The sequence below is a fragment of the Myotis daubentonii genome, chromosome 15, assembly GCF_963259705.1.
Source record: "Myotis daubentonii chromosome 15, mMyoDau2.1, whole genome shotgun sequence".
Lineage (NCBI taxonomy): Eukaryota > Metazoa > Chordata > Mammalia > Chiroptera > Vespertilionidae > Myotis > Myotis daubentonii.
The window spans coordinates 1,376,531-1,403,315 of record NC_081854.1 but is presented as its reverse complement, the minus strand read 5'-3'; the positions used below and the strand labels follow the sequence as shown (position 1 = coordinate 1,403,315).

The following is a 26,785-nucleotide window of genomic DNA, read 5'->3' as shown; positions in this document are numbered from 1 at the left end:
AGTGCTGCCACTGGAATAATTTGTGTTCATGTGCTCGGGGAGCCTGGTTGGCACCAAGCCCAGCCTTTGGAAGGGGCAGGGCAGGGTGCTGTGGCGTTCTCACAAGACCGAGTGGTCCCAGGAAGGGGGAGGGATTTGGGTTTGGTGAAAACAGCATGAATGACACCAATAATAAAGCCATCTCACTTGAGAGGGGAGGAGCCTTAAAGACGTAAGAGTTAGGGAACCCAAAGTTAGGCAGTTCTGCGAGGATTCACAGGGCACGGGGGTGGTTGAGGCACCAGGAACCAAGCTTCCCTCTGGCCATGTGGCTTTATCCCAGGTCTGTTGGTTCCTCAGCACACCCAGCCCCAACCTATATGACCATTCAGGTGGCCCTTAGTCTGAGTCTGGACACTGGGAACCCATGAGCACCCATCAGCGGAGGCCAGAGAGGGGTCAAATCTCGCAGAATAAACGTGGTGGCCTGGGAGTAGTTATCCCTACAACTGAGGTGGGAGGGGAAGAATTCCCCAGAGTGTTAAGTGCTGGTCAGGCAACTCCAGGGGACCCTCACTGCATTCCCTTCGTCTACTTCCTTCCATGATATACTCTTCGGGAAATCAATCTTACGCAAGAACTGACCCTCACCATGACCTACACTGATGCTCCCTCTCACAGGACATTAGCGTTGTGACCAGTCAGACACCACAGGACATGACCGAAACAGGATGGACTTCCATTTTAATACACACAAGTCCTGAGAGTACGAAAGAACGCAGGGCTCTGACAAATTCCAGAGTCGCTAAGGGGCTTAGAAGAATGTCAAATATGGGAAATCTCCTTTGTGTCATAGAATCAGGGGCACCATCCCCAATTGGGGATGGGGCAACCTGGCTGGACATCTCTGGCCATGATGGACGCACAGGCATATTTAAAAATCACCTCCCAACATATCTGGGGAACAACCCGCCAAGTTGCCCGGGATGTTTCTGGTGGTGAGGTCAGGTTTACAAGGGACATGACTCAAGATAAACACCTTTAACCTCAGGGAAGATTTAGGAATACCGACTCAAATAACTGAAATTCACATGTGGTTATCGTGTTTTTTTTTCCTATTGTTCAAAGTATTACATATGTTCCCTTTTTCCCCCCAGTGACCCCCCCTCTAACCCCCCACACCAGTCCTTCAGCACCCTATTGTCTGTGTCCATGGGCCATGCATATATACATACATGGTCTTGGGTTAACTACCTCCCATCCACCCACCCTCCCCCGCCTTCCCTGAGATTCCACACTCTGTTCCATGCTCCATGTCTCTGAATCCACTCCGATCATCAGTTTATTTTACTTAAGATTCCACATGAGTGCGGTCATGTGATACTTGTCTTTCTCTGACTGACTTATTTGACTTAGCTTTATACTCTCCAGGTCCCTCCATGCTGTCATCAAAGGGCAAGATATTCTTCTTTTTTACTGCTGCATAGTATTCCATGGTAGAAATGTACCACGGCTTTTTTATCCACTCATCTACTGATTAAACACTATTAAGAATGTTTTAATTGTATAAACATAGCTAAAAATGTGGAATCATGCATTTAAAAATCCCTTCAAATCAGAATATGCAATACTTAAAACTGAAATAAGAGTTTTAAGGCAAAAGTTAAGGCCTAAGAAGGCACTAAGTTTTTGGATTTATAATTTTAAAAACTGTAGTTATCAACCCCAGACACTTAAAATGGATAAAAGAAGAGACTGAGAAAGATCTTATTGTTAACTTTATTTTTATTGGTGACACTATTACAGAGAGATAGAACGACCACAACCATATTAACAAACCAAAAACCTGTGCACAGAAACAAGATGCAAAAATATATCAAGATGTTAACCACAGTCTTTGGATGATGAAAATATGGGTGTATCTCTTCTACTTTCTCCAAGTTTCTATAATGAACACACGCTGTGATTACTATGGAAATAGATATAATAAAAGTGAATTACCAAAACACTACGATAAAGATCATTCAAGGAAATCAAGACAAAATACTTAACTGTAATCCCACAACCACACACCTATTTCTTAATTACTTTCCATATTTCTTCCCATCTTTGACTCTATGCATACTTATCATTAACACCCTAACAATCACAGACTGGTGTACAGACAGATGTTAATAGGAGCTGTTAGGTGCTGGGAATATGGGTGGATTTCTTTTCTATTTGATTGAATTCCCCCAAATTCTGAGTATTATATTTGCAATGGGAAAATACATAAGATTTAATAGCAAAACACCAAAGATCACCCAAGGAATTTGAGACAAAATACTTAACCATAATTCCATAACAACAACACTATGTTAATGATTCTCCACACTTTTTATCACTGTAGACTTGATGCATACATATTCAACACTCACCATAAGTTTGTGCACAAGATGGAGGAAACAGATCAAGATATTCAGTTGTTGGGTGTTGGGAATATGAGTGAAGTTTTTTCTTTTCTAATTTACTGTATCTTCCAATTTTTTTTCCTCTGGGTATGTATTATGCTTGTAATAGAAGCATAATAAACTTTTTAAAATCAGAATACTATTAATAAGGGACATTTGAAAACCAAGGTAACATAACATCAACTTTGAATACACAGTTTAACACAGTGATAATCATAAGCCTGTGCACAGAAACAAGAAACAATATACTAAAGATTGTATCTGTCTTTGGATGGTGGGAATATGGTTTGTTTGTTTTCCTCCACTTTTCTGTATTTTTCCAAGTATCTGATAATGAGTTCAAATTTTGTTCACAATGGAGACATGACTATAAACTTTTTAGTAACAACACCACCACCATTAAGAACATCAAGGAATTTAAGAAAAATAATGCTCAACTAGAAGCCTACAACACAACAGCTGTTGACTAAAATCATACCTTTTTAAACAGTTATAATTGTAGTATAAATATAATTCTGTGTCCTGCTTTTTTCCACTTAATATTCTGTAAATATATTTCCACGCTACTACATAACTCTGCATGATTATCATTTTTAAAACAGCTGAGTAAGAATCAACATAGGTTCACTTAATCATTCTATTGTTTGGCATCAAAGTTGTTCCTAATTTTTCACGAACACAAGGTTGGAACGAACACCCTGACATTTGGCGAGTTGCTTTCGGAGAAGGAGCTACCAATTGGTGCTGCCAACAGGGATGAACCCGAGTTGGCCCCAACATCAGCAATGGCTCCCTTCTCAAGGGCCCTGCTCCCATTTTTCCGGATGTCCGTTCCAACCTCTGGTCTTTCAATGCAGCTGGCCCTCGCCACCACTGTGCCATCCAGATGGCCCCCTCTAAAGTGCCCAGGCCATATTCTCACCGACCTGGCCTTCCAGTCCATTTCCGGTGTTTCCCTCTGCCTGCTTCCTCACCCTCCCGGTCTGCTGCTGTGTTAGGACTCCTTTCTTTGGCTTCCTCCGTTCTGCTCCATGCCCTCAGCCCCACAACTCCTCCAGACTTTGGCACTCCCAGCAGCTCTGACACTCTCAAGCCCTAACCATGCAGATCTAGGAGAGTGAGATTTGGGCACATTCCCAAAGAAAGCATTGGCATTTTCTTTCTCAAATGATCTGCTCTTATCTTTTGTTCACTTCTTCATCAGATCCACTTTACATTTTTTTTAAATTTTAAAATTATTTTTCCAGTCAACACAAAGCCAAAAAAAAAAAAAATCTCAATAGTCACGACGCAGGGGTGAGGGGAAGCAAAAGGAGCACAAGTGGCCCACAGAAAAGGACACAGGAAACCGCAAGCTGTAAGGTCGATCTGTAATTAATGGAATCAGATCAAAACTACTCAGGAGGGCTGAACGAGGAGAGAACAATGGTAACAAAACAAATTAAGGCGCTGGGAACCTGAGTCCATGTTAAGCTTAGGTTGACTGTAAAGAAAGCTTTTCTTTTTAAAAAAAATGCGAGTTAGACACGGGGCTGAGGGTCAGACAGGTGAAGACAAGAATTAGGTTCGGTAATAGAAAGCTCTAAGGATACAAGCTCCTGGGCGCCCAGGTGCAAGCTGACTCGTGGCGGCACACACTAACAAAGCCACGCTGCTACGTGTCACTTAAGGCAGAAAGCGCACAAAAAGTGATGACAGTTGTCACCTGCATCCATATTTACAACAGGAGAGGCTCTCCTGACGGTTTCAACCTTCATTAGGCACTGTCGCGATCTAGTGATGGTTGCAACCCACTCTCTTAAAGGCAAAGAAGCAAGATTTACAGGGAAAAGCTTGGCGTTTGTGGATTCACTCTCGAGCACACATTAAGTTGGTTAAACAAACACAAACTTGCAGTATTTTTGCATGAGAATCACTGCAAGGTACAATATGGCAAGGAATCAACTTGGGTCACAAAAGGTCAATCCACAAATTGCAAAGGCGTATACAGCATTAGGTTACAAGGTGTTGGTGTAGACGAGATGACTGAAAAGGAAGCTCAAAGAACTCCTTTCGAACCGCACAGAGGAAAGGACATTATCTTGCATGCCTACACCTTGACAGGAATATTTAAGAGTAAGGGACAACACAGTTACTCAGAAAGATACTGAAGGGGTTAAAGTAATGCACAACAAATCTTTCACAGGAACTAAGATATTTACAAGTGTGTTGCTCATTTCCTCTTCCAATAAAAAAAAAAAATCAAAGCATACCACGGAGGTATCTCTGCACAGTAAACTGTAACTCTGTATCATTAAATCCAAGTACCTGTGACTACTGTTTGCTATGATTTGCTATTTTATATACAGCTCAGGAAAGTTATATGTAGGTTACAGGGGTATCATTTGGTTGGGGCTATTTCTGTAGTCTCAGCTCTCCTAGGACTGTCCCTCAACCCGGTCACTAGGATGAAAGGGAAGGGATGTGCTGTGGCGTCCCCACATGCACGCACTGGTGTACGACGGGGAAAGAGGTAAGACCAATGGAACCGCCTCCGGTTCCTTTCCAGTCCAAGGTATCCGAGGTTAAAAGTCAGTGTGTACAAGCCAAGCTAAGTGTCCTTCTGACGTTACTATGGGTTGCTGTGGTTTTGCTGTGAGGGTCAGGTCCTAAGTCAGGAAAGGCTGTCCGACCTTCCACTTGTGTTCTCAGCCAGTGTGGGTGTTCTGGTGTCTAGCAAGGGAGAGGCGGTCGCAGAAGAACTGACCGCAGACATCACATTTGAAGTACTTGTCTTCAGCCCTATCGCTGCCCTGAGTGCTGGTGCTGGCCTGCCCAGTGTAGTGGGAGCCTTCCCCATAGACATTTCCAGACTCAAATATGATCACTCTGGCATGGGTCTGCCGGTGCTCCCCGTAGGCCGAGGTGGTAGTGAAGGTCTCTCCACATTCCCGGCAGTCATAGTATGGTTCTTCAACCTGAATCTCTTCATCTTCATCTTCTTCTTCTGGGTCTTCGATCCCTGCACCATCTGGCTCATCGGCATCTCCCTCTGGCTCTTCAGCCTTCCCCTCTAGCTCTTCAGCCTTCCCCTCTGGCTCTTCAGCCTTCCCCTCTAGCTCTTCATCTCTCTCTTCAGGGTCTTCGATTCCTGCACCATCTGGTTCATCAGCATCCCCGTTGGGCTGTTCGGCCTCTCCGTTGGGCTGTTCGGCCTCTCCATTTGGCTCTGCAGCCTCCCCATCTGGTCCTTCAGCCTCCCCATTGGGCTCAGCGGCCTCCACATTGGGCTCAGCAGCCTCTACTTCCGGTTCAGCGGCCTCCACTTCTGGCTCGGCAGCCTCCATGTTCGACCCCTGGATCCGCAGAACTTCTCGAGGAACAAGAACATTGGCTTCGACTTCCTGGGCTGCTGCTTCTTCCTCTTCCACATGGAACTTCTGGTGCTTAGTGAGAACTGTGTTATGAATGAAGGACTTCCCACAGTCCTTGCACTCAAAGAATGGAGAATCTCCCTTCGGGGGTTCGGTAAGAAACGAGGTATGAACGAAGGAAGCCCCGTAATCGTAGGGCTCATCATCCTTCTCGTGAATTTTCTTGTGCTCCCTCAGGTCTGCCTGGCTGAGGAAGGCCTCTCCGCATATTCCACACTCGTAGTGCTTCTCTTCGGCCTGGCTTCTCTGTAACTCTGCGAGGGCCAAGCCTGCACTGACAGCGTCACTGCTCCTCTGGGCCTGCTCCGGTGAGCCCTCTCCCATGTGAAGTGCCAGATGCTCATTGAAGACAGAGCCATGAATGAAATCTTGCCCACACACGTGGCACTGAAGATACATCGCTGTAGGATTTGCCTGTGGGGCACGGAACCTCTGTGGGTTAAGGATGAAAGGATTCATAAAAGGCTCATCATACCTCCTGTGGCCATAATATGGGTCTTGCTCATGAACTTTCTGGTGCTCAAAGAGGAATGAGCTGTGAACAAAAGACTCGCCACATGCTGGGCATTCGAAGAGCTGCTCTCCAGTGTTGTCTCTCTGATACTCGCTGATGGAATGGGTGTGAATTACAGACTGAGTGTACTCACGAGTGTCGACAAGGTACTCTCTGCCATGAACTTTCTGATGGTCCTTAAGGTCGGCCCGATCTGCAAAGCCCAGCCCACAGTCCTTACATCCATAGATTGAATCCTCAGAATCTTCCTCCTCCTCCTCCTCCTCCGGCTCAGGCTCTTCCTGCTCAGGCCGGCCACCGACTGCACCCCGAATAACAGAACCTCCATGGAACTTCTCCTGAGTGTAGATTTTCTGATGGGCACCAAGGTCTTCAATGGTCGCGAAGGATTGCCCACAGTCCTTACATTCTTGCGGCACTGGATGCTGAGCACAACTTGCCTGTGCCGGCTGTCCAGCATAACTCACTCCCACTGGCTGGCGAGGATGACTTGCCTGTGCCAGCTGTCCAGCAGAACTCATTCCTACTGGCTGGCGAGGATGACTTGCCTGTGCTGGCTGTCCAGCAGAACTCATTCCTACTGGCTGGCGAGGATGACTTGCCTGTGCTGGCTGTCCAGCAGAACTCACTCCCACTGGCTGGCGAGGATGACTCGCCTGTGCTGGCTGTTGAATGCAAATCATCCCGACTGGCTCCTGACCGTAACCCTGCACTGGTTCCTCAACATAATTCATCTCCACTAGGTCTTCGAAGAAACTAGTCTGGATTGGCTCTTGAAGGCAGGTCATCTCTTCTGGCTCTTGAAGGCAGGTCATCCCTTCTGGCTCTTGAAGGCAGGTCATCCCCACTGGCTCCTGACCGTAACCTTGCACTGGCTCTTTCACATAACTCATCTCCACTAGCTCATCAAGAAAACTAGCCTGCTCTGGCTGCTGAATGCAAGTCATCCCTTCTGGCTCTTGGCCATATCTCACCTGCACTGGCTGTTCAGCATAACTTGTCTGTGGATCAGCAGAGGCTACACTGCGAATAACAGATCGTTCGTAGTTTTTGCTTCCAAAAGGCTTCTTTCTATGGTGAATCTTCTGATGTTCAGTGAGGTCGGAGCTACGAACGAAGGACTCTCCACACTCTGGACATTCATAGAGTTTCTCTCTGGGGAGAAAGGTTTCAGGTTCACCGAAGTGCAGGGAGTGAATTACTGAAGTCTCGCAGTTCCTGCGCTCAATGTTTTTCTTCTTAGCACGAGCCTTCTGATGTTCAGGGACATTTGATTTGGAAACAGTCGATTGGCCATCCTTCTTAAACTCACTGGCTCCCTCTGCAGCAAGACTTTTTGGAGGTTCAGTACCAGATACACGGCGTATAACAGAGTCCTTGTAGTTGTTACTCTTGTCCCCTTCATTAGGGGTGGGTCTGGCAGGAGGTTTCTGTTGCTTAGCATGAAGATTTGAGAATCCTCCCTTCTCATTCCATTCATTTCCACTGGGACTTTTGGGAAGTTTGAAAACGGGTAAGCTATGGATAACGGACCTCTCATTCTTCTTTTCTTCAGAGGTCTTCTCTCCAGCATGGACTTTCTGTTCAGGAATATTTGGGCTTGTAATGGTAGACTCTGCAATCACTTTTGGTTTATTGGGCCCCACGGCACTGTGACATTTCTGAACTTCAGCCAAAGATAAGCTATGAATAACAGACCTCTCGTTTGGTTTCTTCTCAAGGACATTTTCTTTAGTGGTAATCTTCTGGTTGTCATCAGGATTAGAGCTAATGGTGAATGCCTTCTCGTCCTCGTTCTCAGGTGGTCTTGTTATAGTATGACTCTTCCGAGACTCAGTAAAGGGCCTGCTATGAATGACAGACTTCCCATACGCCCTGCCTTCATAGGAATTCTTCTGAAAATGAACTGAGGGATGCTCACTGGGGAACAGGAACTTTTGCCCAAAGGCATCCCCATCATCTTTAAAGCTATAGAGCTTTTCCTGTAAGTAATATTTCTGACGCCTTCTAAGGGGCTGACCAGGAATAAAGGTTTCCTCACACGCTTTGCTCTTGTTTTCAAACAGGTTTGCTCTGGTGTGAATCTTCTGATGTTCTTTCAGAGATGAGCTGTGGCGGAAGGTCTCCCCACACACATTACATTCGTACATTTTCTCTTTAGCATGCATTCTCTGCAGCCCCTTAAAGGCTGGGTTGGGCTTGAAGACTTCATCATCTTTGTCATCTCTCCCATGGATTTTCTTCTGGTGCTCAACCAGAGCAGAACTATGAAGGAAGGTTTCCTTACACACCTTACACTCATAGAATTTCTCTTTCCCATACATTTTCTGAAGCTCACTGAAGGTGGGGCTAGGCATGAAGGGCTCCTCATATTCCTCATCATTACATTCTGTGAGATGCCCTCTAGAGTGAATCTGACAATGCTCAGCAAGATCGACGGTCTTATCGAAGGTTTCCCCACACTCCTTACACTCAAAGCATTTCCCTCGAGCCGCACTTTTCCGAGTGACAGCCACACTACGGAGAAACGCTTCACCATACTCATAGAGATTCTCTCTAGTGTGCATGATCTGATGTTCGACAAACTCAGAAATCACACTGAAAGCCCTCCCGCACTCATCACACACATAGGGCATGGCGGCAAAATCAAGCGGCTGCGACTCGGCAGAAGGGGGGCTAAGGCTGCTCATGCTCATGGCTCTTCTCATCTCACCCCCTTCAAAGGGTTTCTTCCGGGGAGAGTCTCTCTGATCGTGAGCAGAACCCTTCCCATCGGTGTCAAACTCATAGCGCCTTTTTCTCTCGAGAACTTTCTTTTTGGAAACAAGGTTTGAGTTACAATTACAAGCTCCCCGACAGGCATTCCCTGCACAGCCCCCCTCCTGAATCACTGACTCTCTGTCTAAGGACACTTCTTTCCAATCGTGGTCTGCCCTTCTGGGGACCCTTGGAAACCGGTCACTAGGTACTCTCGGTCTCGCGGATGTGGGGTTTTGCAAAACGTCCTTGAATTTTTCCATGATCGCTCCATGCGAAGCCTCCTCTTCACAGATCCCCCGGCGATGGGTTGACTTTTTGGCTTCAGGCATGGTTCTCAGACCTGAAAAGAAACACGAAATGTAAATACTCCCTAGTTCCTGTACTTGTGCAAAATCACAGTAGGTCTTCCGTGACGGTGGTGTGAATATAAATTGCTCAAGGCTTATCAGTACAGCAGGTCCTCGAGTGACATTGTTTCATTTTAACATTGCTGAGATGCCGTAGGAATTTAACCCTGTTGACATCAATTAGCCTGCTCATTTCACGTACAGTTCCAGAGCCTGTGGACGTTAAGTGAGGACTCACTGTGTGTATGTACAGATCAGTGCCCATCTCACCGATTAAAGTGGCCACTAAGCGTCATCTACCTAGTGCTTACCTCGACTGGTGCTTGGGTAGGCACTTCTCTTTGACCGTGAATGGCCTTGTGTCATGTGGGAGTGGCCATCATCTTCGGCAAGCTGAAGCCCTGTTCACAATAATACGACAGCTCATACTCAAGTTGGGGACCAAGACTCAGCACTATAAATTGATGTCTGCCTTTCGCTGAGCCACTAAATATGAAGTAGCCCAAATCCAATCCTTGGGGTGTCTTGTATTTGCAGTTTCACTTCCTTACTACCATTCCTTAGCTCGTTCTAACATGAATGTAATTAATCTTCCTGACTCCACCTACTCTTTTGTACAGAGAGACCTTCATGCCTCCCTAAATTCACTGCATCTTTTTCAGGCTTCACCTTTTCCTAACCACCTCCTCCATCTTGATGTCCCGTTTCACTGGCCTCCAGGGGTGTCCTCCTACCTCTTGACTCTTCTTTCCCTGCCTCTTCTGCCGACACTGGAGCTCCTCAAGGCTCCACTGCCTCACACAGAACTCTCGGTACAGCTCTCTCTCCACTGCGCCAGACCTGCACGGCCAACTGCCTGCTAGGCCAAGCTAGGTTCTTCTTGGAGGTGCACACGGGATGTTAGGGTCCCGTCCTGAGTGTGTATTTAAAAGTCTGCTGTCACCACCTATGAAAGCATCAGCTCTTGTGGCAAGTGCCATCTCCGTGTTCCCCCAACCCTGTGCCATAGGGTCTTCACCCAGAGCCAGAAGGATTTCTTAGAGACAGAAATCTCTTTGTTTATGCTTCTGCTTTGAGGTCTTTCAAAGGTTTCTGATTACCCTTGAAGTCCAGAGAGATCAACGTGGACTCTACCATCCTGCAGCTGCAAAGAGGAAGGTGGGAAAATGCTCCAGTGCCTGCGGGAGCAGCGGCTTACCCAGGAACAGCAGCTTCCTGTAGTTCTCCATGTTGTCCTTGATCGAGTTCTGCGCCTTCCTGTCCTCAGTGAGCTTCACCATGTCCTGGTACGACATCGTGTCCTGAAACAGCAAACACGGACCTCTCAGTGGGGCCTGTCCGAGGGGCATCCAGAGAGAGGAGAATGCTTGCGACATGGGAGCTACAACATACAAAGGTATGTAGAAAGTGCTCACAGCGTTTGGGGTTCTGAGTGGTCCAAGTCAAGTTTACTAGGGACCTACTTTGTACCTACCTTGGCGCTATAGTCTGAGGAAGATCCAAAAGACGTATGACACACATTCCTTGCCCTCATGCAGCTTATAATTTGGTTGGAGAGAAAAGACTCATGAAACAATTAGAGAACAATAAACAATAAAGTGGGGTACAGATAATCAGTGCTAAAAGGGCTTAGTAGAGGGACAGTTCAGGGTGGGCTGGACTAGTGAGCAAAGGTTTTGTACAGAGTCTTTTGTGGGGCATTCAGTGGTGGGCAATATTTTGACACAGAGAGAGGGGGCTGGTGGGAAAGCTCCAATAGGCTAAATATCAACTATGCATGGCATATGCGGGGAACAGAAAGAAATGTGTTTTAGCAGACATTTGACCAGGAAGTGTGACTTAAGCCTCCCACCCCTGCACACACACACACATCCATGTCTTGCACACACATGCTTTGCACAACATGGCTACACTGTGGGCTCCTCTGGGCATGTAGAAGTTCCAAATAACCCAGGGGTGATTTTAGGCACTGAGTGCCTTCATTTCACAGCTGTCTTTTGTGTTCTAATGGATACTTTCCTAAAAAGAATTGTTAAGTTCCCTGTATTACTCAGAGGGCCTTCTATGCAGAACCTTTTCTTACTGCTGCACTAAAACATGACTGCTTGCAGAGGGCGGTGGTCCCGGGGAGTACAGCACCAAGGCCTGAGACACAAGGGAGGAGGGAGACGGGACCATGGGGAACCCACAGGTTCCAGAGCCACAGGAAAGTAAGGCCAAAGAAGGACTGCAGCCTTTGAGCTGTGCAGCCTTGGGAACAGAAAACTCTGAGCCTCAGGTTCTATAAAATGGGGAGAAGGGCATTAGCCCGCCTGGCAGTGCTGTGGGGGAGGCTGTTCTGCAATGTGATGTGTGGTTTAAATAGGAAAAAGTATGTAAAGGAAACATACATTAAACTCTATATAAAGATACTCTGATAATGTATTATAGAGCTCCACTGCTGGCAAGTAGCATGGGCATTAATTGAGTTCTGAACCTTCCTGCCCTCAGTGAGCTTCCATGCACCCTGGTTTGACACTGTACCCTAAAACAGCAAACACAGGCCTCACCAGAGTCTGTCCCCATGGGCCTCCAGAGAGAGAAGAAAATGCAGCAAAAAAAGGAGTTGCACAAATTAGGTGCATCTCTATTGGGAAAGATACATGAGCACAGGCACTGGGATTTAAGGGGAGAGCAAATGTCCGTGCCCAGTGATTAAACACCAAAAACCACCAAAGCTATGCAGAGCTTCAAAAATGAAACTAGGTTACGGCTGAGGACCTTTTGGACCCAAATGAGCTACGAAAGATCAGGAGGCAGCGCAAAGCTGGCACAGTTACCACCTGCATGGCTGAGTCCCATCACTTGAAGCGACAGGAAGTTCAAGAGCAAGAGCTGTGCTGGGCTCAGGTGTGAAGAGGCACCTGTGAGGCAGCAAGGAGACCCGAGCTCCTCCCCTGGGGGCTGGCAGACCACAGACGAGGTCAAGAACTTGGTGGACTGAGGGAGTTAGCAGGGTCACCATCTCTGTTGTTAACAGACCCCAAGGGCAATGGCCAAAGGGAAAAGGCAGTTTTCATATCTTTGTATTCCACTGGCCTCATCGGAGGATAATATATGTACATTAAATTCTGAATGGTAATTCCCTATGGAAGAGAAATGGTGCCTTGGTGCAAAATTGTTCACCTATCGCACGTGGGTAGCTCTACAGCAGCTGTTCCCTTTGCATTTGTAATCACCAATGGTGCCCACAGCTGCACAAGCTACACTGGAGTCCCCCAGGAATGGGTGCTGCACCCCTGCACGTCCACATGACCCACATGCAGGGCACCAAGTGATTCACTCATTGTGCTCAGAGACGAGAGCTTCCTGAGTAGCAGAGAGTTCCTCTGACCACGTGGAGGAGGCAGGAAACAGGGAGAGGTCACTCTGGCCACTTGCCACCGCTGGGGACAGACCTGGGATCCGTTCAAGAGTAACTGGGACTCCCTGCCCAGGTGGGATTTTAGGGGGCAGATGAACACACACGCCCTCTTGGGAAAAAAGGGAGCTCTGCCATGTAATGGAGAGAGGGAACTGAAACATACCTGGGACTGCAACTCGTACTGCATCATCAAGCTCCGACGGCGGCGCCCTCTTTCCGTCGCAAACGCTCTCTCCATCGAAGCAGGAAGGGAAAGATCCCGGGGAGGAAACCCTGGGGAGAGAAAGGCCCGTGAAGGAAAAGGCCCAGCCAGCCTTGCAGGCACATTAGGAAGGTGAGAACGCAGGACTTACTGCTTCTGGGAATCCTGCCATACGGCCAGCGCTCTCGCAAGGACAGGTCCCTGCTTCTGGCCCTCCGCTCCCGCTCCCGCATCCGGGCTCGCTCCCAAGCCCGGCCCCGGTCCCAGGCTCGGTCCCAGGCCCTGTCCCAGGCCCGGTCCCAGGCCCGGTCCCAGGCTCGGTCTCGATCCCAGTCCTGGTCCCAATCCCGGTCCCGGTCTCCTGCGAAAGCCAGACATTTGGGGTGAGCACAGCACTGACATGTGGCCCCCCCTCCCCCATGTGCATAGCCCCCTCAACAAGAACACGATCCTTGCTCCTGCCTTCAGGAATCAGATCTCACATAGAGGTCTCCACACGCCCAAGGGCAACCTGGACTCTTCCCATCACCCTAGGCCTGGGGCAGTTTCTGGAGGCTTTGACTACGTGGGGGCTGCTCTAAAGCAAGTTCTGATGCTTACTTCAGAAGCTCGCCCCCCTGCAGACACTTCTGCGATTCCCCAGGTTGTACACGGTCAAGTCCACCTGCAAGATGGACATCAGCCCCTCTGCCGTCCAGTTACCCAAGCCTCTCAATGTGCACATTACTCTACTTACAAAACATACGCCCTCCACCAAAGCAACGCTCCTTTTATTTTTTTTTTTAAAGGGGAGAATGATGATTTTTATTTTTTTAAATATATTTTGATTTTTTTACAGAGAGGAATAGAGAGTTAGAAACATCGATGAGAGAGAAACATCGATCAGCTGCCTCCTGCCCACCCCCTACTGGGGATGTGCCCACAACGAAGGTACATGCCCTTGACCGGAATCGAACCTGGGACCTTTCAGTCCGCAGGCCGACGCTCTGAGCCAAGCCGGTCAGGGCAGCAACACTCCTTCTAAAAGTTCACTCAACAGCCCGGCCAGTGTGACTCAATGGCTGAGGGTTGACCTATGAACTACGTTAGTGGTTCTCAACCTTTCTAATGCCACAACCCTTTAATACAGTTCATGTTGTGGTGACCCCCAACCATAAAATTATTTTTGTTGCTACTTCATAACTGTAATTTTGCTACTGTTATGAATCATAATGTAAATATCTGATATGCCGGATATCTTTTCATTGTTACAAATTGAATATATTTAAAGCATAGTGATTAATCACAAAAACAATATGTAATTATATATGTGTTTTCCGATGGTCTTAGGCGACCCCTGTGAAAGGGTCGTGTGATCCCCAAAGGGGTCGCGAACCACAGGTCGAGAACCACTGGACTAGGAGGTCACAATCCGGTTCCTAATCGGGCCACATGCCCCCGCCTCCCCGGTGTGGCGCCGTGCAGGAGGCAGTCCATCAGTGATTCTCTCTCATCATTGTTGTTTCTATCTCCCTCTCCCTTTCTCTCTGAATCCAATAAAAATATATTTAAAAAGAGAATTGATTAAAAAAATTTTTTAAAGTTCACTGAAGAACTGTTTAACAAGTGAAGTAGCTTTAGAGCCTCAACCCTCCTGGGAAGGCTACGGGTGCAGCTTGAAACAGCCCACTGCAAACGTCCATACTAAATACTTCCCACCCCTAACAATACATGTCTTGCATTTCACTCTGTTAGAGTTGGCTTGGGTATAAAATGTCTAATCTACTATCAATTAACCTACGCCCCCTCAGATCTCGGAGCAGCAGCAGCCGCCCTCAGAGGCCCCGATGCCCACTGTGAACCTTCGGGAAATGGGAGGACAGGGCCCATGGGCGGCATGACCCGACTGGTACTCACTGTAGAAATAGAGGGCGCGTGCGAGGGGGTTGTTTACTCCATTGCGGTTCAATCTGCCTTCAATGTGTATGTTGAGACCGTTGTCTAAGAGGACAGCAGACACCCACTCAGCGCTGACCATCACCTGCGGGTCTCCCCATGCCCCCCTCCCGCATATCCACCTCCACGGGACGCTGGAGCGTTCTGAGCCCCTCACCCCTCAGCTGCTACCACTCCTGGTGGAAACTGGGCTGTGACGGCACCCCCAACAACTGCAGCCACATACGACTTCCCAGCACACCACACCCGTCGGTCTCCAAAAGGGAACCGGGCCCTGGTCGGTGGTTCAGTGGTTAGAGCATCGGCCAAGGAATGAAAAGTCGTGGGTTGGATTCCCAGTCAAGGGCACGTGCTCCTCTGTTGCAGGTTCCCCAGCCCCGTAGGGGCTTGTGAGTGAGGCAACCAATAGATGTCTCTCTCTCTCTCCCCTCCCACTCTAGAAATCTATGGAAAAAATATCCTCAGGTGAAGATGAAAAAAACAGAGCCGGTGCCACAGCATGAGACGCGGGAGGCTCCTCATGGGGGGTGGCTGGTGTGTAACCTGGTGACTGCTCCCCAGGGGACACAGCCCATCACACGCTGGCTGTGGCAGCCAGGGAGGGAGGAGTGCTGCCCGCGGCCGCCCGCCCCGCCTCACCTTCGGGCCCGTACACCTCGTGGTACATCTCCAGCAGGTCCACGAGCTTCTCACAGGTCTGTGGCCGCCGGGCCTGCACCCAGAGCCTGACCCTCTCGGGGAGGATGTTCAGGTACTGCTCAAGGACCAAGAGGTCGATGATCTCCTCCTTGGTGTGAATCTCCGGCTGCAACCAGTCCAGGCAGAGGTTTCGGAGTCTGAGCAGGGTCTTCTGAGGCCCGACAAATTCCACGTAGAGGAAATTCCGAAACCTCTGATGAGAAAATTCAGAGTCAGTCGGACTTCCTCCTACGATGGCATCCGGGTACTGAGCCAAGTCACTGTCTAGGTCATACAGGTCTGGGACCCAGGACTTCTTGGCTCTGCCAGAGTAAAAGCGCTTGAGCGGCATCATCTCTCTAGGGAAAGCTGTCAGTGCAGCAACCGAAATGGGTCACGGGAAGGACGCAGCAGCTGTGCCAGCCAGTGCTCAGGGACCTGCAGGGCGCAAGGAGACACACGTCCCGGGAGGTGAGGCCCCGCAGCCTGCGAGGGCGTCAGCAACGCTTCTGCGAACAGGCCCAGAGGGCAAGCGGTGCGCAAATCCCCCCCCCCCCCCGCCCGTCCCCCCCCCCCCCCACCCAACCACACACACACAGGACAGCAAGTCACAGGCATGACCTCGGGCACCACATGCACTGAAGGAGTTAGGTCGCTACTGATTGGCTTTTTTGTTTTGTTTTAAATATATGCATTTCTATTGATTTCAAAGAGGAAGGGAGAGGGATAGAAACATCAATGATGAAAATCATTGATTGGCTGCCTCCTGCATGCCCCCTACTGGGGATCAAGCCTGCAACCCAGGCATGTGCCCTGACCAGGAATCGAACCATGACCTCCTGGTTCATAGATGTCCAACAACTGAGCCACACCGGTCAGGCACTACTGACTGGTTTTATAATCCTGGGCAACTTACTCTACGTCCTGGAGTCTGTCCCTGTATCTGCAAATAAGGAACAGACCAACCTCCCTTTGAGGACTAGAAAGCTTCCATAAGCCAATATGCCCAAAAGGCTCACTACCCACCCTGGCCGGTGTTGCTCAGTGGATAGAGCAGGGGTGGGCAAACTTTTTGACTTGAGGGCCACAATGGGTTCTTAAACTGGACCGGAGGGCCGGAACAAAAGCATGGATGGAGTGTTTGTGTGAACTAATATAAATTCAAAGTAAACATCATTATACAAAAGGGTACGGTCTTTTTTTTTTTTTTTTTTTAGTTTTATTCATTTCAAACGGGCCGGCAGTTTGCCCACGGCTGAGATAGAGCACTGGCCTGCGGACTGAAGGGCCCCTGGGTTCGATTCTGGTTAAGAGCACATGCAGGGGTTGTGGGCTTGATCCCCAGTAGGGGTCGTGCAGGAGGGAGCCGATCGATGATTCCCTCTCATCATTGATGTTTCTCTCTCCCTCTCCCCTCCTCTCTGAAATAAGATTTACAAAAGTCCTCACTACCCAATGCTCAGCCCAGGGACATGCCAAGATGCCAGCCGTTACTAAATCTGGGTGGCAACTTTCTTTCTGAGCAAACACGGACAGGCACTAGGAGATGCGGGCCAATCCTGCCATTTCTGAGCATTTCTCCCCGCAACGTAATGAAGGCTGCAGACACCATGGAAAGCAGAGGCTGCATGGCATGCCAGTGCTCAGCTCCGGGGAGTGCAGGCGCCATTTCCCCCTCCACGACCAGTTCTCTGCACTGTGCTGCTGGGACCTGATGGCTAAACTAAATGCAATGAAAGGGAAAGTCCAGCGCCTCATCACACCAGCTGCATCTCCAGTGCCAGGGGCTCCGTCCTGAACAGCACGTCACACCCCGGTGGTTGTGGGAAGTTCTGTGGGGCTGAGCAGCTGCACAGGGTTCGAGGTGGCAGATGTGCCCAAGACCCCTCCCTTGAGAGGGTATCTGTCTGTCCCCAAACCCAGCCTCGGACAAGTGCCAACACCACTCCCCTGGGCACCTTTCCTTTCCCTTTATTTTCCCCTCACGTAACCAATTGAGGCCACACGTTTCCCTTCACTTCACACCATTTTACCTACATCTAGGTTTTACCATGCAGCCTTTTATTACAGTTGGCCACACTGGTGTGAAGTAGGTGATACATGAGAAAAATCTCGGTTTGAGGGGCTGTGTGAACATACGGGCTTTCCTCCCAGAGAAGAAAACCACACATAGCAGTAATTCTTCTGTTTTGAAAGGAAGCCACATGTTCAGAAGTTGCCTGGCCGGTGTGGCTCAGTGGCTGAACATTGACTATGAACCAGGAGGTCATGGTTCGATTCCTGGTCAGGGAACATGCCCAGGTTTCCGGCTCAATCCCCAGTGTGGGGCGTGCAGGAGGCAGCTGATCGATGATTCTCTGTCATCATTGATGCTTCTCTCTCTCCCTCTGAAATCAATTAAAAAATGTATTTAAAAAAATTATTTTGTTTTAATATGTCTAAAGACATATTAATATGTTTCAATTATTTAGAGCTTCAAAATAGACTTTATCGTTTGGGAATAAAAGCGGTAAACTCGGCCCCATGCGCTCTCGCTGTGATGGGCTGCACTCTGCTCCCACTGGAACTGTCCTCCATGGTCCCCCTGGAGCTGTGGCACCACCTGGCTGCCCTGGCCTCCTCAGCAGCAGGAGTGACAGTGGAGAAGGGCACTAGATACCACTGCTGAGCTGGCGCTTCCAAGCAGGGGGCAGGTAAATGGCCTGGCTCTGAGCACTGCAGTGATCTTTCGGACAAAAGCACAATTTTACCCAGGACCTGGCTCAGGGGGACGGCCTCGGGCAAGGGCAGGGGCCTCAGAAGCCAATAGGCCTCCACGGAAGGGAGGGGAGAGCACAGAGCTGACACCTGCCCGGGAGGGAAGGAGGGAGGGAGAACACAGAGCCCGTGCCTGCCGGAGAGAAAACCTGGGTCCCCGACAGGATCCAGTCCAATCTCAGAGACAGCAGGACACGCTCAGGTACGCAAATCACCTGTTGGAACAGATCCTTTCTGCAACTTCTGAACAAGCCACTACGCACAGGAACAGTCAAAATGCCAGGGACCTGCAGTCATTTCACAGAAAGAAACACATGACAAATGAACACAGAAGAAATGTAAAAATAGTGTCCGTGATCCATTCTCCAAATGGCTGTTGACTCGACGATCATTAGGGGTGAGGCCTCTTAGATCACCTTCAAGGAAAGACTGAATGCAGTGTCATAAAAGCCAACCAGGAAAAAAAAAACAGAAAACCTTCAGATTTTCTCTATGAAACCAGAATTCAAAAACCCAAGGCAAAGATTAGCACTAACAAACAGAAGACCACTCACTTAATGAAAGCAGACGTAAAAGTCTAAACACTATCATTACTGAACATCACTCTAACAGCAGTGGTTCTCAACCTTCTAGCTCTTTAAATACAGTTCCTCATGTTGTGACCCAACCATAAAATTATTTTCGTTGCTACTTCATAACTGTAATGTTGCTACTGTTAGGAATCATAATGTAAATATGTGATATACAGGATGAAAATACAGGATGTATTTTCACTTACAAATTAAACATAATTAAAGCATAGTGATTAATCACAAAAACAGTATGTAATTATATATGTGTTTTCCAATGGTCTTAGGCGACCCCTGTCAAAGGGTTGTTCGACCACCAAAAGGGTCGCGACCCACAGGTTGAGAACCGCTGCTCTAGAGTTCTAGCTAATTACAACACAAGAAAAACAAATCTGAGGCATAAAGAAAGGTGTAAAATTATCATTCTCTTATGAATCAATAGAAAGATGTTATAATTTAATAAGGAAATAATTTATAACAGACTCCTTAAATATATATCAACAATACTTTTTTTAAGTGGGAATCATTCCAATATAAAAAATAGCACCTACAAAGTTACAAATTATACTGCAGTAAGAGACACAGGACAGTCCTGGAAGATGTATGGATCCAGGACACCCAAGTTCTAAATCCTCCCCCAAATTAATGTGTATCATCTAATGGAATTTCAAAGAATACTAATGGGAACTGGGCAGTGGCTCTAAGGTAACAGGGAAGAATTCCATTTAGATCAATATTTTGAGAATTTGTACATCAAAAGGCCAACAAGCCAAACACAAAATTTAAGATATATATTTTTTGTTCTTGACAGTCTTCTAGAGCAGGTATATGTCATAAATCACTGTAAACACAGTGAGTAGTAATACATCTTGATTCTTCAAGAAAGGGGTATAAAGTTTAGTGTTTTACAAATGCATCTAACCATGGAATTCTTTTATTTTTTCCATCATCAAGAAATAGTTTCATGTAATCTTGGGGTAAGAAAGTTCTTTTACAGTATGATGCCTAAAGGCAGAAAGATGACATAAAAATAAGAAATGATGGTCTTGTCTATACTATCAAAGCCAAAGGAAAAAAAATAACAAAAGAAAACCACTTGCAATTTGTAACAGAAGGACTGATTCATTTAAGAATCATAATGAGTTTACTATACAAAGTTGAGTATGTAGTAGTCTATGAAAGTGGCATTGGAACATAGTAAGGGATGTGTATATTATTTCAATAAGTAGGAATAGGAAAACTAGCCAATCATTAACTTGAGGGGGAAGACCATACCATATATAAAAATGCTAAATCTAAAATAAAAATTAAATATTAATTTTTATCATCTAGGAGCAGGAAAAGGCTTTTATTTAGAATGAACATTTAAAATTTCTATTTTATTTATTTTTAAATTTTCATCTTACTTAGCAAATTGATTGGGGTGACATTAATCAACATTAATATACTAGAGGCCTGCTGCATGGATTTGTGCACCAGTGGGGTCCCTCGGTTGGCCTGCAGGGACCAGGCTGAAACTGGCTCTCTGACATCCCCCAAAGGGTCCTAGATTGTGAGAGGGCGTTTCTTGGGTGATGCGCCCCAGTATTGAGCTTCCTCCTCTCTGGTTCTGGGTGTATCACCCTAGAACCGCAGCTGCCAAGTCACTGCAGCTCGTATGCTCCTGCGTTGAGCATCTGCCCCCTGGTGGTCAGTGTGCATCATAGCTACCGGTCTGAGCTTCTGCCCCCTGGTGGTCAGTGTGCATCATAGCTACCGGTCTGAGCATCAGACCCTGGTGGTCAGTGCGCATCATAGCTACCGGTCTGAGCTTCTGCCCCCTGGTGGTCAGTGCGCATCATAGCTACCGGTTGGAGCACCTGCCTCCTGGTGGTCATAGAGAAGGTAGGCTTCAGGTGTGGCCCTCACATGTGGGGTGCCTTTGGCACTTGGGAAAATCACGCCTCCTTTCCAGCTGTGACAATGTAGGTCTGTGGTTCCAACAAGCACCTTAGGAGCTGTGTACTGTGAAAACCACTGCTCTAGGCTGTGTGTCCCATCTGGTCCAGCCAACAGGTATATATGGACAAGAGGGGCTGTTGAGGTAAGGATCTTATGTGGGGATGTGAGCAAGCAGGGAATGACCACTACCCTACCAGACCAGCCACAGCCTCTCGCTCTGGTCCGTGAGGCGGCTCCTCTGATAGTCGACACATCACCCCCGGCTCACACCTCTACCACTTACCACGTTGCAGCAAAGCTTCCTTATTGTTGTCCACTCGAGGTGTTTCCTGGGTCAGACTTACTGTGAATGGATCGGGGAGGGTGGGGGCTGGAGATGGGGCCCCTGGTATCACGGTAACCACAGCAAGAGCTTATGGCACCAGATGGGCCCCGCCCCCGTGCAGGCCAGGGCTCTTATAGCGTGTCCACGTGCTCTTGCTCTGATTCTGTATGCACCAAGCACCCTTCTCATGATGGTTTCACTTCCCATGTAGGTCTGCCTCCAGGGAGAGAATTTGCTGATCACACCCTTTTGAGTATTTGTGTCTCTGCTATAGTGACCTCCCACCATAAATCAGTGAACCAACACTGAGCAAGCTGTTTTCCCAGCTGGGGAGCTTTCATCCAGGCTGGACATAAACCCACCCACCCCCAGGGCCCACTTCAAGCAGCACGTTAGCCTGTCTCCAGGTGGTACACCAGCACGGCCACCCACCTTGGCAAGTAAGACCCACCTTGCTGTCTTACTCTACATTTAACTGGAGTTCTCATCCAGGGGACACTGAGGCCAAGGATTATGTCACTCACTTCTGGAGACCCAAAGTGTAGCATGACCCTGCCCAGACCAGGCCCAGCACCAAGGCTTGCTGGTAGAATGAGCAGCTGCGCTGTTCACGTCCCCAGGCAACACGATTCCCTAAGTCTGGTCTGGGTCAGTCAGCAGGCCGTGAACAAAGGGGACGGCCCTGCTGAGTCTGAGTACCTCTCAAGTTCATCACTTACCCTCTGCTGTGACCCTAAATCCAAGCCACCATCTTTCACTCAGACCTGAGGGTGGTCTCCTGGCACCCACTGTTTCAACCTTCCCCTTCTGAACCAGATGACATTTTAAAAACAAAAACCTGATTATCGTGTTACTTCCATGGTTAAAAGGTCTCCGTGGCTTCCCATGTGCTTCAGATCAAGCCATGTGCTTACCTGTTCCCCACCTCAATCCAATGCTGACCGGGAGTCCTGGCCTTTTGGCTCCCCTCTCGTTCCCTTAGGAACACCCATGTCTGCTCTCCCAACACTACTCTTCCCACGGTACCATCCACTACCCTTCAGGGCTCAACTTCCACATCCCTGGTTTCCTCGGAAAGGCCCTATGTGGCCTCTTCCAGATTAAGGTAACTGCCTGCAGCGAGTGCATGTGTCTTGCCGTCACTTGTTCAAAGTCTTTCATTACTTAACACACTGAGCTCCAGGGACGCACTTCCTCTCCCACGGGGGTGGCCGTGTTTACTGGTGAATAATGACTTCCCTCATGCTCCTTTAACTGCCCAATAAGGGAGAAAGAGGAGGCCTGAAGTGGTAGTCGAGTGCTGGGGAGAATGGGGATACCGAAAGGATGGCATGAGGCCATGGAGGATGTCTGGAGAACACGGGACCCACCAGAAGTGTGTGTGCATTTTCCGAGAGCACTAAGGGTGCTGTGGCCGTGTGGGTGGACCACGCGTGGCAGGAAGAGGAAGGACGCGCTCACTCCAAGGAAGGGTGTGGCACTGTGAGGAGAGAACTCAAGCGCGGCTCACCTGGACCCAGCCCCCTGGCGTTGGGATCTAGTCCGATCTCCTCTTGCCAGCCGTCTCGGAAAAGGGTAGAAGTTCGAGAAGGCAAAGCTGGGGAAGGAAAGGAAGACATGAGACACGAGACATGACGTTTGCTTGGCAGTGACTGGGCTCCTCCGGCTGGAGATGACGCCGCAGCAGCGCCTTCCTCTCGGGCACCCACAGGTCAGCTGAGATGGAAGAACGGCCCTCCCACATGGCAGGCTGTGTCAGTGGGTGCGCAAGTCACCTGTGGTGTCTCAGAGCGTCTCTAACCAGCAGAGCGAACTGAGGGAGACACAGGCGGGGTCGTGTCACCTTAGGAAGCCCCCCTATGAGCTCTGTGGCACTGGCCACTGGCTGAAGGCAGGGACCCGTGTGGCGCGAGGGGGAACGGCTAGGAAGGCGTATTAGTCACTGCTCACGACAGGCCCGGGACAGCACTTCCACAGGTGAACCTGACGTCATTTGGAAAAAACAAAAACAAAGCACAGTCCATCCACTTTTGTTTTCCACGAACACCCCGAGGGATGATGGCAGGGGTACGGACACCCCTAGAGAAGTGGGGCGAAGCTCCAGTGCTGCCACTTAGTAGCTGGTGAGGCGGGGCCAGACCGCGTCCATTTCAGTCACAGGCAGAGCGCAGCTTCCACTGGGCCCTGGTGCTGCGCTCGCCATCGCTGTGCGGTACCCGCATCACCACCTGCTCTCACAGAACCGCGTGCAGGTTCTGGCAGGCTCCGGTGGGCCGTGCGAAGGCGCTCAGCCACTGGCGGATGCGCATTTCCAAAAAGCTCAGCTCGGGAATGGGGCCTGCTGCCCACCCGCGGACAGCGCCGCAAGCGGCTGTGCGCATGCGTGGACCCTGCCCCCCCCCCCCCCCCGCCCAGCAGGAAACCCCGCCCCTGCAGAGCGGCCCCGCCCCCTCCCAGCAGGAAACCCCGCCCCTGCAGAGCGGCGCCCCCCCTCCCAGCAGGAAACCCCGCCCCTGCAGAGCGGCCCCACCCCCTCCCAGCAAGAAACCCCGCCCCCACAGAGCGGAGCCCCCCCTCCCAGCAGGAAACCCCGCCCCCACAGAGCGGCGCCCCCCCCTCCCAGCAGGAAACCCCGCCCCTGCAGAGCGGCCCCGCCCCCTCCCTCCCTCCCTCCTGCCGTGCCCCCTGGCGGCCATCCTCGGCTCCACAGCCTCTGTCCCTCAGGACCCAGGCCCGGCCCACGATGCCTACTATGTCCTCCGGGCCCCCAAGCCCCCCCCCCCCGTTTCCTCAGCTTAAGACCCTGCCGTTCCCCACATCTCTTAAAACTCCTAAATTCTGAACCGCAGTTCTCTCCTCAGTGACCCCCAGGACCGCGCAGTTGAACCTGGTCCCCCAATCCTGACGCGGCTTTGGCGACCCTCAGAGGAAGCAAGGCTCGTGCGACCACCTCGCGCCCCATGTAAGATGGCGCCACCGCCACGAGCGCACTGCCGGCCCCTCTGCGCCTGCGCAGCACACCCGGGGTGGGGGTGGGGGGCGGCTCGGCGCCTGCCGTCCCTCAGGCCAGCACAGCCCCTGGCCCTGCCGCCCCCCAAAAAGGCGCCTTCTGCAGTAAGCCTGGCTGCGACCTCCGGGCTGCCCCCTGCAGCTCCGCCATCACTCAAGATGTGCCTGTATTTAAGCCTCTGGGGCCGCAGAAGAACAGCGCTGGGACGGGCGGGGGTCTAAGGCGCCATCCGTCCGTCACTCAGGCCCAGGCGGCCCCGCCCACCATCACTCAAGATGGTGCCTGCGCATTCAGCCTGGCCAACGTGGTGCTGGGGTGGGCGGGACCCCAGGCCCCGCCCCTGCAGCGTCACCGTCCTTTATCTTCACGGGCCCACGGTAAGCCTCAGCGCCACCTGCCGGCCAGCACAGGGCCTGGACGGGCGGGGTGGGCCCGTCACTGGATCCACCCCCTGCGGGCCACCTGCAAGATGGCGCGTGCGCAGTAAGCCTCGGACGCCACTTACCGGCCAACAGGCACCGCAAGGTGGGTTGGGTCGGCACCTCCCACCACCAGTCACTCAAAATACGTCATCCTCTCAGTCCCGCCCTCTGCAGCCTCGCCGTCATTCAAGATGGCGCCTGCGCTGTAAGCCTCATGGGCCACCTGTCGGCCCCCATAAAGCGCGAGTACGCAGGACCGCAGCCCCCATCAGTCACTCAATACACGCAGCCCTGCCTTGGGCTCAGCCCCTGCAGCCAGCCGTGCTGTCACTCAAGATGGCGTCTCCGCAATAAATCTCCTGCTACCTGTGGGCCAACACAGCGCTAGAGTAGGTGGGGCTAAGGAGCCCCTCCCTCCCGCCCCTGCAGCCAGCCAAGCTGTCATTCATGTGGGCGCCTGAGCAACAGCCCTGGCTTCCACCTACCAGCCAACTTACATAGCCGCAGGGCATCGGTCCCCAAAGGCCACAGAGCCACCTGTGCAATACACCTTGGTTGCTCCCCCGCCCTAGCCCCCCCCCCCGCCAAAAACTGCAGCCAGACACACCCCAGGGTACAAACAGTCCTGAAAAGACTACAAGGGGGCGGTGAGCCCCTGAAGGGCCCCCCACCCGGCATACTGACAGCCTGTATCCGTCTGAGTTCCAAAGTGGCCTCAGCCATGGCAAATGCAGGCACCGCGCCTGCTCTCCAGATGTCGGACACTAGCCATGGCTCAATCTCAGTCAGAGTCCAGACTAGTCGGGCTGGAACCGACGCGCCAAGAAAGGTACGAGACAGGCAGGACCCCCGCAGCCTTCAATCACTGCAGCCGCACAGCCCCGGGCCCCGCCCCCTGCGGCCAGCCAGCAAAACTGCGCCTGCGCGGCAAACCTCCGCTGCCCCCACTAAAGATGGCGCCGACGCAGGCGGGGCTCCCAGACCGTCATAGCCCAAAGCGCCTGTGATGACAGCCCCCAGCCCCGCCCCAATCCGCAAATAACCAATCAGGACAGCGCCTTCCCAGCAAACCTCCCCTAGCGATCAGGTTGCCAGGGTAGGCGGGGCTCCCCTAACCCACAGGCGTCACATAGCCCCTCTTAGCTCCTCCCATGGCCACTGCGGCAAACAAGCACCGCCCCCAACGCGGCACGGATGCCAGGCGGCCCAGGGGCCGAGCCGACCAGGGACCGCCTGGGAGGAGGGTCCAGCCCTGAAGCCCCAGCGCCAGCCCGGGAGAGCGGGCAGACCCCGAGACCGCGCCACCCACGCACGCAGGGGCCGGCCGCCGCCTGGACGCCCACCCTGGCCGGCCGGCAGTGACAGAGCCCGTCTCCACCGCGGCCATCGCGCCCCTGTCCCCCACCCAGAGCGCGGCAACAGAGCGCGGCAACCCGCGACTCCGACTCCGCGGCCGCTTCCACCGGGCGGGCGGCCGGCCGCACGAGCTAGTGCCGCTGCGGCAAGCGCGCATCCCCAGCTCGCCGCGGACCCCCGTCCGCCGAGGGCACCGCACCTGCGGCGTGATACCGACGCACCCGCCTGGCACGGAGGCGCGGGCGGGTGGCCGGACTCACCTCACCACACCGCACCGCACCGCACGCACAGCTGCTGGCCGAGAGGCCAGCGAGGCGCAGCCCGCGCCCTGGCTAGTGCGCCCGCACGGTCCCTGGCGCCCGGCGGCGCCACCAGCCCAGGGTGGACATGTCCGCTCCTCCGCTCCTCAGCTCCAACCTGGTCCTCCGGCTCCGGGCGACTGCGGCGGCGAAGCGCTGCCCGCGCCTATTTGTGAGGCTCTCCGCAGGGGCAGGGCTCCGGCGGGCGCCAATCAGCGGCAGCGCGCCACCCTGCCACCCCCCCAGGGCACCCGCACCCTGCCAATCAGAGCACAGTTGCCTGGAGCTACCGCTTGGCGCCAGAGCCAGAGGTTGACGTCAACGGAGCCCAAGCGAGGGGCCCCGAAGAGGGGTCTGGAAAGGGGCGGGGGGCTGTGCGACCCCAACACAAAGAAACGGGGGTGCAGCGGGACCGCCACTAATGG

The 26,785-nt window shown here is 51.2% G+C and overlaps 1 protein-coding gene across 3 annotated transcripts; it reads right to left on the bottom strand.

Moving 5' to 3' along the window:
• Positions 1–1,744: 1,744 nt before the first annotated feature.
• PEG3 (paternally expressed 3) lies at positions 1,745–26,490 on the bottom strand. Of its 3 annotated transcripts, XM_059664970.1 has the most exons (11): positions 26,327–26,490; positions 22,784–22,870; positions 18,654–18,725; positions 15,643–16,119; positions 14,965–15,048; positions 13,220–13,429; positions 13,030–13,139; positions 10,662–10,764; positions 9,775–9,864; positions 7,013–9,456; positions 1,745–6,904 (listed from the first exon to the last, which is right to left on the bottom strand). In XM_059664970.1, the coding sequence occupies exons 4-11, from the start codon at positions 16,034–16,036 to the stop codon at positions 5,117–5,119; spliced, it is 5,223 nt and encodes a 1,740-aa protein (XP_059520953.1). In that variant the 5' UTR covers positions 16,037–16,119; positions 18,654–18,725; positions 22,784–22,870; positions 26,327–26,490; the 3' UTR covers positions 1,745–5,116. The 3 variants fall into 3 exon arrangements, with proteins under 3 accessions (XP_059520953.1, XP_059520952.1, XP_059520954.1); XM_059664969.1 differs by having other exon boundaries at positions 1,745–9,456; positions 26,322–26,490; XM_059664971.1 differs by lacking the exons at positions 13,220–13,429; positions 14,965–15,048; positions 15,643–16,119; ... (1 more) ...; positions 22,784–22,870; positions 26,327–26,490 and adding an exon at positions 10,938–11,001 and having other exon boundaries at positions 1,745–9,456; positions 13,030–13,112.
• Positions 26,491–26,785: the final 295 nt, after the last annotated feature.